General features: G+C 33.2%; 1 protein-coding gene across 2 annotated transcripts in view; it reads right to left on the reverse strand.

The window, feature by feature from the left end:
- The window catches only part of Hmgcr (HMG coenzyme A reductase), an 85,877-nt gene that overhangs the window by 6,417 nt on the left and 66,762 nt on the right, over positions 1-12,698 (reverse strand). For both annotated transcript variants that reach the window (XM_088263511.1, XM_088263512.1), the window contains exons 4-9: positions 5,961-6,258; positions 3,404-3,552; positions 2,134-2,244; positions 819-1,416; positions 490-731; positions 130-414 (exon numbers count right to left, since the gene is read on the reverse strand). In XM_088263511.1, coding sequence (XP_088119637.1) covers positions 130-414; positions 490-731; positions 819-1,416; positions 2,134-2,244; positions 3,404-3,552; positions 5,961-6,258 — 1,683 coding nt within the window. The remainder of the gene's footprint in view (positions 1-129; positions 415-489; positions 732-818; positions 1,417-2,133; positions 2,245-3,403; positions 3,553-5,960; positions 6,259-12,698) is intronic.

A 12,698-nucleotide genomic window follows, 5' to 3' on the forward strand; every position in this document is an offset into this window, starting at 1 on the left:
AAAACATGCCATAAAAAAGTAAAACACTAGTCACCATTCTATTTCATAAATCTGATAAGTGTATAAAATATTATTAAAGTTGATATGCATTATTTAAGTCACATAAACGGGTCATATGTAAATAATTACCAATTGATAGCAGCAGGCTTTTTATCGGAGCAATAATTTCCCGATAAGCTAATAATAGTCATATCCGGAAATTCATTGTGAATGTGGCGGAGTGCCATTTCAGCTCCCTTGGACACCATATTCATTCCCATGGCATCTCCAGTTGTAGCGCGGAACCGTATATACAACTGCGGTCCATCCATGGCAATGTGGATTTCTTGAAGTTTAGCAAATCGACTAGTCGCATCGAATGCCTCTTTGATCCTTTCAAAATTTTCTTTGCTTTCTATCCATCGTCTTGCCTCGCTAAAACCACAAAATAAAATGAGATATTCTCCTATTTACAATAGGAAAGTGTTTTATTGATGGTGATATTATTACCTGGCTCGTACCACATTGGGAAAGCTGACAACGGGGGCGCGAGTCATGCCGATATCTTCCACAACGGAAGTGACTCCCCTCGCCCCGAGAGCCTTGGCGCCGCGGTTGGTCGACGCAACGAGAGCTCCTTCCGTGGTAGCCATAGGGATCATGTACGGTATGCCGTCCACTATAAGAGGACCCGCAAACCCTACAGGAATTCCCACGTAGCCAATTACATTCTCGCAGCAAGTGTTCAAGACCTGATATTACAAAAATAATTAAAGTCATTAAATCGCTCGCTTAAATGTTTGAAAAAAGATTTTCGAGCAGCAATAAATGGTATTAACCTTAGAATAGTCATAGTGAAGATAAGGTAGACCATCGAGAGCATTGTCGAATCCACCCCGTTGAGAAATAATATCTCTTCTCAACTTGACACCTCTCATAGGGTCCCCCACGGCTCCCTCCAACTTGTAGAGAGGAATGTGCCCTTTGTTGACTAGTAGAATGACTTCATTATCCGATAGACCTTGCGCTCCCAGTTCGGACTTGTATATTTCTAGACATTCGGCTTCGGAACGAGGAAACCGAGGAATATTTTCCAAACTCAATTTCTTTTCAGGAGAGGCTAGAGCCACTTGGTTACTTTCTTCAGTCTGTGTTTCTTTATCTTCAGATTCGAAATCAGAAAGCTCAAAAATGGGTCTCTTTGGCATTGCTTTCTCGCTAATTCTCAGTTCTGCGAGTGAAGGAACGAGCTTCATATTAGTTTCTTGAGAGACAGCGAACATATTTTCTTCCTTGGTATGGTTTTCTTCCTTCCTATTAGTGGACAGCTGAAGCCGGGAATCCAGTTCTTCTCGGTCCTCGAAGAATATAAACTTAGCCGCTAGAGCACAAACCAGAATCAGAATCACTATTTGCTCTACGCTCACTGTTAACCATCTGAAAATACCAACATTTATGAATCTTACATTAATATTTAACATGTTTTTATAATACAAGGAAAATTATTATTTTTCTTAAAGCTACGTATTAAGTATTACACGCGGACATTAGACTCTATAAATCACTTCCATATTTTAAGTAATAATATTCATAATAATTCTGTACAAGGCAGTATTTTAAAGGACAATTATTAATCAAAAGTAAAAATTCATTGTGTCGCCGTCATTTGTCACAAAATAACAAAAGTTTAAATAAAAACATATTTTCACTCACTGACTAACTTACCAACTATCTTTCCACAGGGATAGGGAGAGAGGAAATAGCACCACACCACTCTTTGGGAACATTCTTCGACTCTTCTACATTCATGCATCTCCTCCTGACCTGTCCACTTGACTAACTTACTAATCATCACTCCACTTTACACAGAGATAGGCAGAGAGTAAAGAATACCGCACCACTCTTTTCTAAAATTCTTCGCCTGTTCCACATACTTGCATTTCCCTATACACACTCGCCGATTATTCCAACTTCTAACTTGTCCACTTTCAAATATATGAAATAATTGATTATGCCAAGTTTTCCTCTATTTCTATTTCCAACCACATTTGCACCTTTCTTCATTATGTTAATAATGGTTATGTAGGCCATACATTCTATCCCCTTTCCACCATGTTTTACAAAAATATTAAATTAGAGTAGAAATAAACTCACTTCATATACGGAGGTAAAACTGCATCTTCAGTACGATTCAATATGCCGTGTTGATTGTTTATGGAGGTCCCGGTTACTCCGTCATCAGATTCTCCTTTAAGTGACCAGCGGCTGCAATTCGAGAAACAGACACTCAAATAACCGAAGCGATAAAGTAACCCACTAGCTTCAAACGCAAAACCAAACTGAATTTAAAGCTCAACATGAGATGGTTCAACACCGACTGAAATTGTTGTTTGTACTACAGACTCAAATAACGGCAGAGATATGTATCTGAAGGACAATGACATCTCATTGATATTCTTCCAAGATAGTGTACACTTTTGGAAGCCATTCACGTTACACACAGAAGTCAGCGTGTCAAGAGTGAGTACAATGTGTTCCAGTAAAATACAATATCCGCTGACTTCATGTACATTCTTGCTTTGTGAATGAAGTTGTACATTTTGTTTATTATTAAGCAGGTTCGGGGCATTCTTTGTTATAAAAATATAATTTAGAGTATCATAATAAAAGCTCATGAATAAATTTCTCATGTAGATGTATAAACATATATTGTACCTATTCTTATCAAGAGTTCATAAGCTGACAATCTTGAGAGAATTAACCCCTTCAACAATATTTAAATTTACAGCTGCTTTTTGTGAATGCTTGTGTATGAGTAGAGGATACCAATATATAATACTCTAATTTAGTACGGTTCAATGAACTAAAAGAATTCTCAAGAATTGAATTTGTACAATTCACATGCACAAACGCTTTTGCAAAGCATGTCGTCATAAGTATTAGGTTTTTTCTTATAATTATTTTCATAGTTAAAGAATCTAAACAAAATCTACAACAACGTTGTTGTATATTTTCTTACCCTACTGAAATATTATTTTTACTTATTTTTAAATTTTAACTATGCGAAGTTCTTACTTATGAAAAAAACATAAGTTTAAACCACTTTGGCCTTTTGAATTTTACCACTAAAAACCAGAATGACAGCATTTTTTTATTTGTAGCTAGAGTAGCTAGCTTAGAGCAAAAAATATAAACTATATTTTCAGATGCAATATGGATGTTGAGTAGTCATTGGTAGAGTCATGAATATTACAGTGTGTAAAATGATTAATAAAACCAGCCCATGTTAGGTTGCAGGCTTTCTAAATGATAAGACTTCAATATTAATTTTCTCAACAACATAAAAACTGTTTTGTGTCTGATGAAATAATGAAACAAGTTAAAAAATGTAAAATTAGGGAGGTATAATGGCGTAATGAATTACCTGTGAATATGTACAAGGAAAAGACCGGCAGACATGATAAGTTTGACTCGCTGTACAACAGGATTAGGTTTCTGTTCCTCTTCAGCGGCGTGCAGCGCTCGCAACAGTCCCGCTCCGGGAGCATCTCCGCTCCGGACACCGTTGGATAACTTTACAAAAACACAATATTGTTAATAAATAATAAAAGGCATTGTTGCCGTATGTAGGAACCATCTCCTGTCACTATGATATTTCAGTATACTTTCTTTTGAACACAAAAACCATCATAAACTGTTACTTTCTTAGACGATATGGTCAGTTTAGTCTATAAAGTGTCCAACTTCATTCTGGCTCCCTTCCAGACTTTTGTCTAAAAACATTTTTAGGTGCATGTTTTTAAGCTCTTAACACATTATTTGCGGGCATCTTTTTCATCAATTCCGAATTTAATTAGTACACTAATAAGGTTCGTTTACTGATCACAAGTAACCGCAGACCCTTTTCCGATCTGTACAATGTTTTTTGGCGTCTTGTGCTCTACCAAAAGTAAGCAAATAGAACGCTTATCAACGTCCCCCGCTCTCTGCCAACAGTATGTTAAAAACGCTTTTAAGCGTTTCCCGCAAACAATGTATTAAGTAAGCCCAAACGGAGTTGGACACTTTATGGGTTAAGCCGATGGTATATTCAATCAAATATATAGAAGATATTCCAAGGTTCCTATAATAAAGCAGCTATAGATCAGCAGAGAGGAATGGAAAACAACAACCAAATAATATTACATCATGTAGATTCTAGACTCAAGATAATATTTTAGAATTTCCACTATTTAAGAATTCAACCAACAATAAAGTTTGGCAGTCAGACTTAAGCGCATCGCGGCATCACCATTATTTAAAAGAAATAGAAGAGTTTTAATATTAAATTATGTAAACATTTTAAATGGAAATTTCATCATTGGAGTACATTAAAATTACTTTTAGAATTAATTAAAATTATTGTGACAACACATGTGGAGGTCTTCTCCAAAAAGTTACATTTCCAATATTGCACAAAAAATCCTTTAAATGCAAATCTATTCCGTTTACCGCATTCTATTGAAATCTTAATAAAAGTTGCGACAAAACGTGACCAATCCTGTGTTAAACCAATATTAAATCATTAAATTACACCAAATTATTAGATTATTTAAAATCATTTATGATGGAAATGTAACATTTTAGTGAGGACCTCCACATATCTTCATCAATTTTTCTTTCAATTAGAAATAAATGTTTTAAAAAGTCACTAATAATTATTATTATTATTTCTATAAAAAAAGTAACATTGATGTATATATTAAATATTAGATATTTGCTTAACGACATTGAAAAATTGACTGTTAAATAATTTTAAGTAGCAATAATTTATTTAATCGAATTTATGTAACCCTTCAGACCTGGTAAACATTATGATGTTTTGGACCCAAAATCTGACATTTATTATTAAAATATAAATATTCCATTAGCGTTTTGGGAGCATGATTGGGAAAAACCTGGCAAACTAGTAAGAGACATTTGAAAAAAAAATGAAAGAAAAATGTTTGTATCGTATAAACAAACAATGTTTTGGTATCAGAAAGTAATTTATTGTATTTTACAAGCATTATTTGTAACAAACATTTTAATTAAAATGACCTTTTTTCAATACCCCCCATTTACATCTTCCCGCCATTAGGTTTTTGTATGCAAAAAAACTCCCCTACATGATTTTGACATTTTTTTCAATACCCCGCATTTACATTTTCCTTTCATTAGTTCCTCGCATTGATTGCCGACCTGAAAAGCTGGATTTCAGGAGATGGCCAAATTATTATTTTTCTTTAAACTTGCTTATATTTTTTTAACTGTGCTTATATAACTTTGTAAATTGTGTCTTTTGTTTTAATATTATGTAAGAAGGTTAAATAAAATGTTGATATTTATCGGCTGACGCGCCGGATCACGCGTATGCGCGTAACCGGCAATCAACGTGTTAAAAACGTAAAATAGGGGTTTCACTGTATATAGTTCTTCTCCATATGTGGAAAAAACTATATATTTTTTTATTATTTAATATAGTTACTTTTTTATACAATTTGATACAATTTCTATACATTTATACATATGGCAAATTTATGATTTTAATTTCGCTGTGCCTCCAAAAAAGAGACTGAGCTCTTGTGCTTGGAAAGGGACTTACACTCAAGGTTTATTGTTTTATTTGATTAATTGTATAGTAGTCATTTTCTTTTACATATATATTTTTAGGACTTGCATGTAATGGGCATTGATTTATTTATTTATTTTTATTTATTTAATTCTTTAGTTATTATTTAAAAAAAAATGAATATTTGTGTTTTTATTATTTACACAAATATTTTAATTTCATACTATTTCTGTGAGCCTACGCGGCTCATTATTAGAAATAGGTATCAAATTGTGGTGGAGTGGGTTCGAACCGAGAAACTCTGACTTAAGAGTTCGCGACACTAACCACGGGACCACAGCCCGATTATATAAAATGCAGTTCCACCAAGAAATGGTTTAGCCACACTCACCTCTGAGACGAGCGACAGGCAGGCCGGGTAGAGCGTCATGAAGACGACGTAGTTGACGAGCACGGAGGTGCAGGCGTACCAGCTGAGCGCGACGAGGCGCGGCACGCCGCTCAGCACGCCCACGCCGACCAGCAGCGCCTCCACCAGCGTGTCGAGCGTGAGCGGCGGCCCCAGCAGCTGCACGCCGCGCGCGATGGACTCGCGCACCTCGGCCTGGCTGCCGGCTGCCAGCGCGAGCCGCGCCAGCAGCGACGCCTTGGACACGTCCGTCAGCAGTAGGAAGAAGAACAGCGCGTCCCTGGCACAACACAAACGGACAGACTATAGTTACAAAACATACCAATGTTCTCAATGCGATTTCAAACGGCATCAAAAGTACACATCAAGAGAACAAGGTTTGAACTAATCGAATTATATGAAGAAGAATATGGAAGTCTGGGCATTTACGGGGATCAAAAGTGCAGATCGAGAGAACAAGGTTTAAACTAATCGAATTATATGAAGAAGAATATGGAAGTCTGGGCATTTACGGGGATCAAAAGTGCAGATCGAGAGAACAAGGTTTAAACTAATCGAATTATATGAAGAAGAATATGGAAGTCTGGGCATTTACGGGGATCAAAAGTGCAGATCGAGAGAACACGGTTTGAGCTAGTCGAATTATATGAAGAAGAATATGGAAGTCCGGGCATTTACGGGAATCAAAAGTGCAGATCGAGAGAACAAGGTTTGAACTAATCGAATTATATGAAGAAGAATATGGAAGTCTAGGCATTAACGGGGATTAAAAGTGCAGATCGAGAGAATGGAGTTTGAATTGAGGCCAAATTGTATCCCAATATAATGAATTTTATTATTCTAAATAAATATATAAATAGTTATGGAAAGGTAAGGAGTTCAAAAAAAGTTTAAATATATTTTCAATATACATATATTTAAAAAAAAAATATACATATTTTGTAAAAAAAATATATTTTGATATGATAATACATATATGTTTTCGCATTATATTTTGATAATAAATCAATACTAAAAAAACTTTGTTTTTTTTCTTTGATGTTCCTCTGAAATTTATTAATTTGGCAGGTGTACTTGAAAAGAAAAAGTTTGTGGAACACTGCCCTATGCAACACTGCGTGCGAGTAAGGGTTAAAAGAAGAATATTTTCCATTGCACGCTTTATATACATAATATTGATTTGTAAATACTGAAACCAATATTTTGTCTTTAACATTTACCGATGCGTCGGAACTCGAGTTCTGACCTTTTTTTACATTATTTGTTGATCTTCACTTTGTGTTTGTTAAATAAAATTTAAAATAAATATTTTAAAGGACGTTTGAATTTACTTTTAATATTTTAAAAGCATCTTGTCGGTATATAATAAATGAACGAATTGTCGAATTACAAAATGAATCGGATTGTCATCCGCAGTTTGGATGTTCGCATCTACATATCGCTCACTCCTTTTAAGAACGTCATAAATCAAAAATCGTCAATTTCCAGTTGTGCATGTTTTCGGAATGCCCAGAAAATGTACTACATCCCAGCAAAAGAGGCATATTTTCAACTTAATATTTACCCGGTACAGGGCAAAAAATGTTGTATTTGCATTTTGAAGAAAAGGTATTGTTTAATTATTTTTTTTAAATAAACTAAATATTTTTCAAATGGAGAAAAAACCTTCAGGTTTTACCTAAAAAGATCAGTTGCACCGTAAAAAGTTCAATAAGTGGCTTGATATTTATTTTTAATACATTGTGTTATATTTTTGAAACGTTCTCCTGAAAAATCAAGTTTTTTGATTTATGACGTTCTTGAAAGGAGTGAGCGATATGTTATCGTGATGTGTATTTTTTAGCATCACGTGTTGCGAGTATTTATTTTTATGGAATAATATTTATTTTGCTTCGTATTCTTCGAATTTATTGATGTGCTAAACATCCGCGCCTTCCTATGCAAAATATTTCTTACAACAATAGTAAATATTCACTGTTAATTACAAATATACATATGCCTCAGGAAAATGCCAACTTGAATAAAAAAATTGTTGTTTACTAATCATTAGGGTCTAATGGATGAAACAATCAGTAATATGGATTTTAGTTTTAAAAAAATATTACAGAATTGATTATTTTAAAAATTAAACACTTGTTATTGTTGTATTATACCACTTATTGAGTTTTATTTCATTACACATTACTATTTTCGAAAACTACAGATGTTTTCATCAACAGATGACTGCGAAAATATTGTTTTTGTAATCACCTGTTTATGAAAACATCCGTAGTTTTCGAAACTAGTCGTGTGTAATGAAATAAAACTCCATAAATTTTTACACAAGTGTAATGAAATAAAACTCCATATTTTTTTACACTATTGTTTAATTTTTTAAATAATCAACATGTCATTCCACTAAGTTATTGCCCAATCAATAAATAATACATTTCAGAATGATTTTACTTTATACTCGTAATTCAACACTTAGTTTAAACAATACGTTTTTCTATCATCTTAGAGCATTATCGAGAAAAAAAACGAATGGTAAGATCAATAATATCGTGACCCTGATTTTATTTTTAATTTGTTGAATTCGGCCTGAAATCGCAATCTGGAAATGAACAGACAACAAACGGAAGATTGAGTCCAAACTTAGGTACTTGCCAGACATTCGCCAGATAGTTTAAACAACTTGAAATTTGAGCCAATAATGGTCCCTCTTCATTTGCCTGCAGCTCTGTTAATTCATGATTTAAAAAAAAAAACTATGAGTTGCTTGTATCTGCATATCCTGTCCACTTTCTATATATTATATGAAAATAAACAAATCGTATGGATTTTTAGCTTTTAATGTTACTTGATCTGTGTGTTTTTTAATGAGATCACTTTGAAGTCTTTTTTAATGATTTTTCTTAAGTCAAAGCAAACTATTGACTAGACACAAAATGTGGTTTTGGATATATAGTATCGCGGGTCACAAAAATCTGCATTATGAACGCATATTTTTTTTAATGAAAAATAACTATTTGTGTTCTTATGACACACGCATGTATTTCAATTCAATCCAATTAAATTATTTTATTGAAATTGAGCGAAGGTCTAAAATCTGAAATCTGAAAATACTCTACTAAATAAACAAATAAAGTAAGTAAAAATATAAACCTAGTTTTAATAATAATTTACTTCCCTTGATTTATAAATAATATTTTTGTAGGCCACAAAATGTTAATTTCATTTTTCTTAAACTAACATTTCAACAGAACGCCATCCAAAACGGACACAAATTAATTTAAAAATCAACCAATTTAAGAAATTTCGTTAAAAACTAACAGAGTTCGTGAAGTTAGGAGCAGGGTTGTCAATCTGTGGGGAATTCCCCAAACTGCGGAGAATCTCAACTCGATTGGGGAATTCGTGGGGATCGGCACTTTGTGGGGAAAATGCGGGGATTTTAGCATTTGACCATTTATTATTTTAATAATATTTTGAAAGTAAATTTTTGGTGTAGTCTCCTTTAAGTATTATTTTTTTATGTGTTTAACATAATTGTTCATGATACAAAATAATAAGTGAATTGCATAAATTATTCTGTTTGAGTACTATCTTACCTATCTTTACTATGTTAGCTGTTTTTTTTAGACACTTTTACTTTCTAACATATTTTATTACGTATCAAAGTATTTTTAATGACTACGTATTTTACGTAAAAGCCCAATTAGGGTGTTAATATTTATAATTTTAAAAATTAAGTAGTTGTTTTTTTATGACAACTTGTTTATTTCCATGGAATAATTATGTGGGGAATCAGAACTTTGTTTTTCCTCAATTTTTTTCCCCCTATTTGTTTTTCCCCAAATCGACCTAGTTTTTTGGGGATTTCTGAAAGTTGGCGTTGGCAACGCTGGGCGCTGGTTAGGAGAGCCAAGTCTTTGATGATATGTATTTTATCCTTATAAAAAAGAAAACTTATGAATTGCCAAAAACGATGACATATATCGCCCACTCCTTTCAAGAACGTCATAAATCAAAAAACTTGATTTTTCAGGAGAACGTTTTTAAACTTTAAAAATATAATACAATGTGTTAAAAATAAATATCAAGCCACTTATTAAACTTTTTCATATGCAACAGATCTTTTTAGGTAAAACCTGAAGGTTTTTTGTGCATTCAAAAAATATTTAGTATATTTAAAAAAAATATTAAATAATACCTTTTCTTCAAAATGCAAAAACAACACTTTCTGTCCTGTAGCGGGTAAATATTAATTTAAAAATATGCCTCTTTTGCTGGGATATAGTACATTTTCTGGGCATTCCGAAAACATGCTGAACTGAAAATTGTTAATTTTTGATTTATGACGTTCTTGAAAGGAGTGAGCGAAATGTATAAATTGGGTATTAATCCAACAACAAAAAGGCAATCAATAATTTGCAAAATTTTAAACACGCATTCACAAAAGTGAAAAAAACTCGCGGAAAAACAAGCGTGCGAGAACGGTTACAAACAAAAAAATGTGAAAAAAGTATTTTAATATACAATACGTATATAAGAAACGATAATATTAGCGTCATAACCGAATTAATAAAATAAAATAAAAAACTACTAAGCCGATGTACGTACATTTAAAATGACATAAACATAGTATAAAATGACAAACAAAATTAAAATAATAATAAATGCCATATTTGATGAAAAAAACGAAATATTTATTTAATTACGGCTTAAACACAAAAATGGCGAATTGTGTCAAATGCCGCATCATGGTATTTGTCGGGGATCGTGAACGGTAAAATTCAAGTCATTTTCAATGTAGGTAGGTATACAAAATATATAAATAAAGTCAATAGTAAAAACCACTTAAGACGTATTCTCATTCTCATTCTACAAGTATAGGGGAGGCTATATATGAAGAAGAAAAGAAAAAACAAAGTTCTGGGTAACCCTAGTCCCAAGCGCGCCTTGAACGACTGGTCACTGAGCGCACACGTTGCGTGTGCGTGTCGCCACTTTCCGACAACGCAGATTAAAGCTTTTGCGATGCCGCATCGTTTCGATGGGTAGGGGCCCTAACAGTCAATGCGAATATTTGAATGTTAATCTTGTGATGAAGAGAAATAATAATTTATTCAAAATAAAGTGTTGGGTATCTTTGGTTTTAAAGTTTATCTTTCGTATAAAACGGTAAATACAAGTGCGAAACCTAGTCAAGAACTAATCCCATAATATTGAAACTTTTGGTGAGGTCCGCCCGAAAGTTTACCATATCGCTCACTCCTTTCAACAACGTCATATATCAAAAATCGTCGATTTTCAGATGTGCACGTTTTCGGAATGCCCAGAAAATGTACTATATCCCAGCAAAAGCGGCATATTTTAAACTTAATATTTACCCGCTACAGGGCAGAAAGTGTTCTTTTTGCATTTTGAAGAAAAGGTATTGTTCAATTATTTTTTTTAAATATACTTAATATTTTTCAAATGGAGAAAAAACCTTCAGGTTTCACCTAAAAAGATCCGTCGCCCAGTAAAAAGTTCAATAAGTGGCTTTATAATTTTATTATATTTTTAAACTTTAAAAACGTTCTTCTGAAAATTTGAGTTTTTTGATTTTTGACGTTCTTGAAAGGAGTGAGCGATATGTAACTGAACAATTTGGGAAGATTATTTTAGAAGATCGAGAATCTCACATCACGTGCCTAATTAAAATATCAAAGATTTACCGCCACAAGAGGAGAATTAGAATTAATTGAACTCTTACATTAGAATTCGCATTTTGCAGACAAAATGGTAAATTTTGGAGATAATAAAGTAAACCTGTTTGGAACAAGACACACCTGGCAATTGGTTGAATGAGTATTAAAATATACCTAAAAAGATGTTATAATTCTATTTTTGTATTGATTTACATAAAACGGGTTATTCTATTTTTTTGTTTAGAATATTTTATAACACGTTAAAATAATGAAAAATAACACCGAAAAATTGTTTAAAGACTGACCTTTGGGTGATATTATTATTAAGAGATTATTTATGAAATATATATTTAATTAATTACGAATTACAGGCGCCGTGGGGTGGTCGGGTAGACGCTCGACTGCATAACGGGCGAAGCGAGTTCGTTTCCCGCCAATTGCAAAAAGGATTTATGAAATATATATTTTCAATTGGTCTGGGTGTTTCTTCATATCAACCTTCCCTATTCTTACTATCCTACCTGCACATAAGCCTCTAAGATAAAGGGCTAAGCAGGTTATTCCTTTAAGAAAAAAAACACGATTACAAAAAAAAACTCCTCGTTCTCAAATAATGTATGTATCTACTGCCATCATATTTACAATACGTTTTCATTTTTTATTTAAACATTTACAGTGAAAAATAATTCGTCACTTTTCATTAAAAAAACTAGCACTAGATGTAATAACCACCCATCAGATTCTTCTTCTTCTAACCCTTATCGCACCCAATGGTGCATAGGGCACTGTATTGTATGGACGCAGTGTTATCTTGATCGTTACTTACATGAAGGCAAGGTGATCGCTCCTGCACTTCAGGGACCAGTCCAGGGTAATATTAAATAAATATTAGAGTGTGAATTCACTAATATATGCTTTTCACCCTCCCCCCCCTGGGAATCCAATCCAATCCAATCAGATTTATTTAGGTATTTATTATGTATTATATTAATAAGCTTAATAATAGACACAATGATAACTTTGGGATAAATGGAACTGTTAATAC

The sequence above is a fragment of the Brachycentrus maculatus genome, unplaced genomic scaffold (genome assembly GCF_059751285.1).
Source record: "Brachycentrus maculatus isolate JH-2025_06_01 unplaced genomic scaffold, ASM5975128v1 h1tg000199l, whole genome shotgun sequence".
Classification (NCBI taxonomy): Eukaryota; Metazoa; Arthropoda; class Insecta; order Trichoptera; family Brachycentridae; genus Brachycentrus; species Brachycentrus maculatus.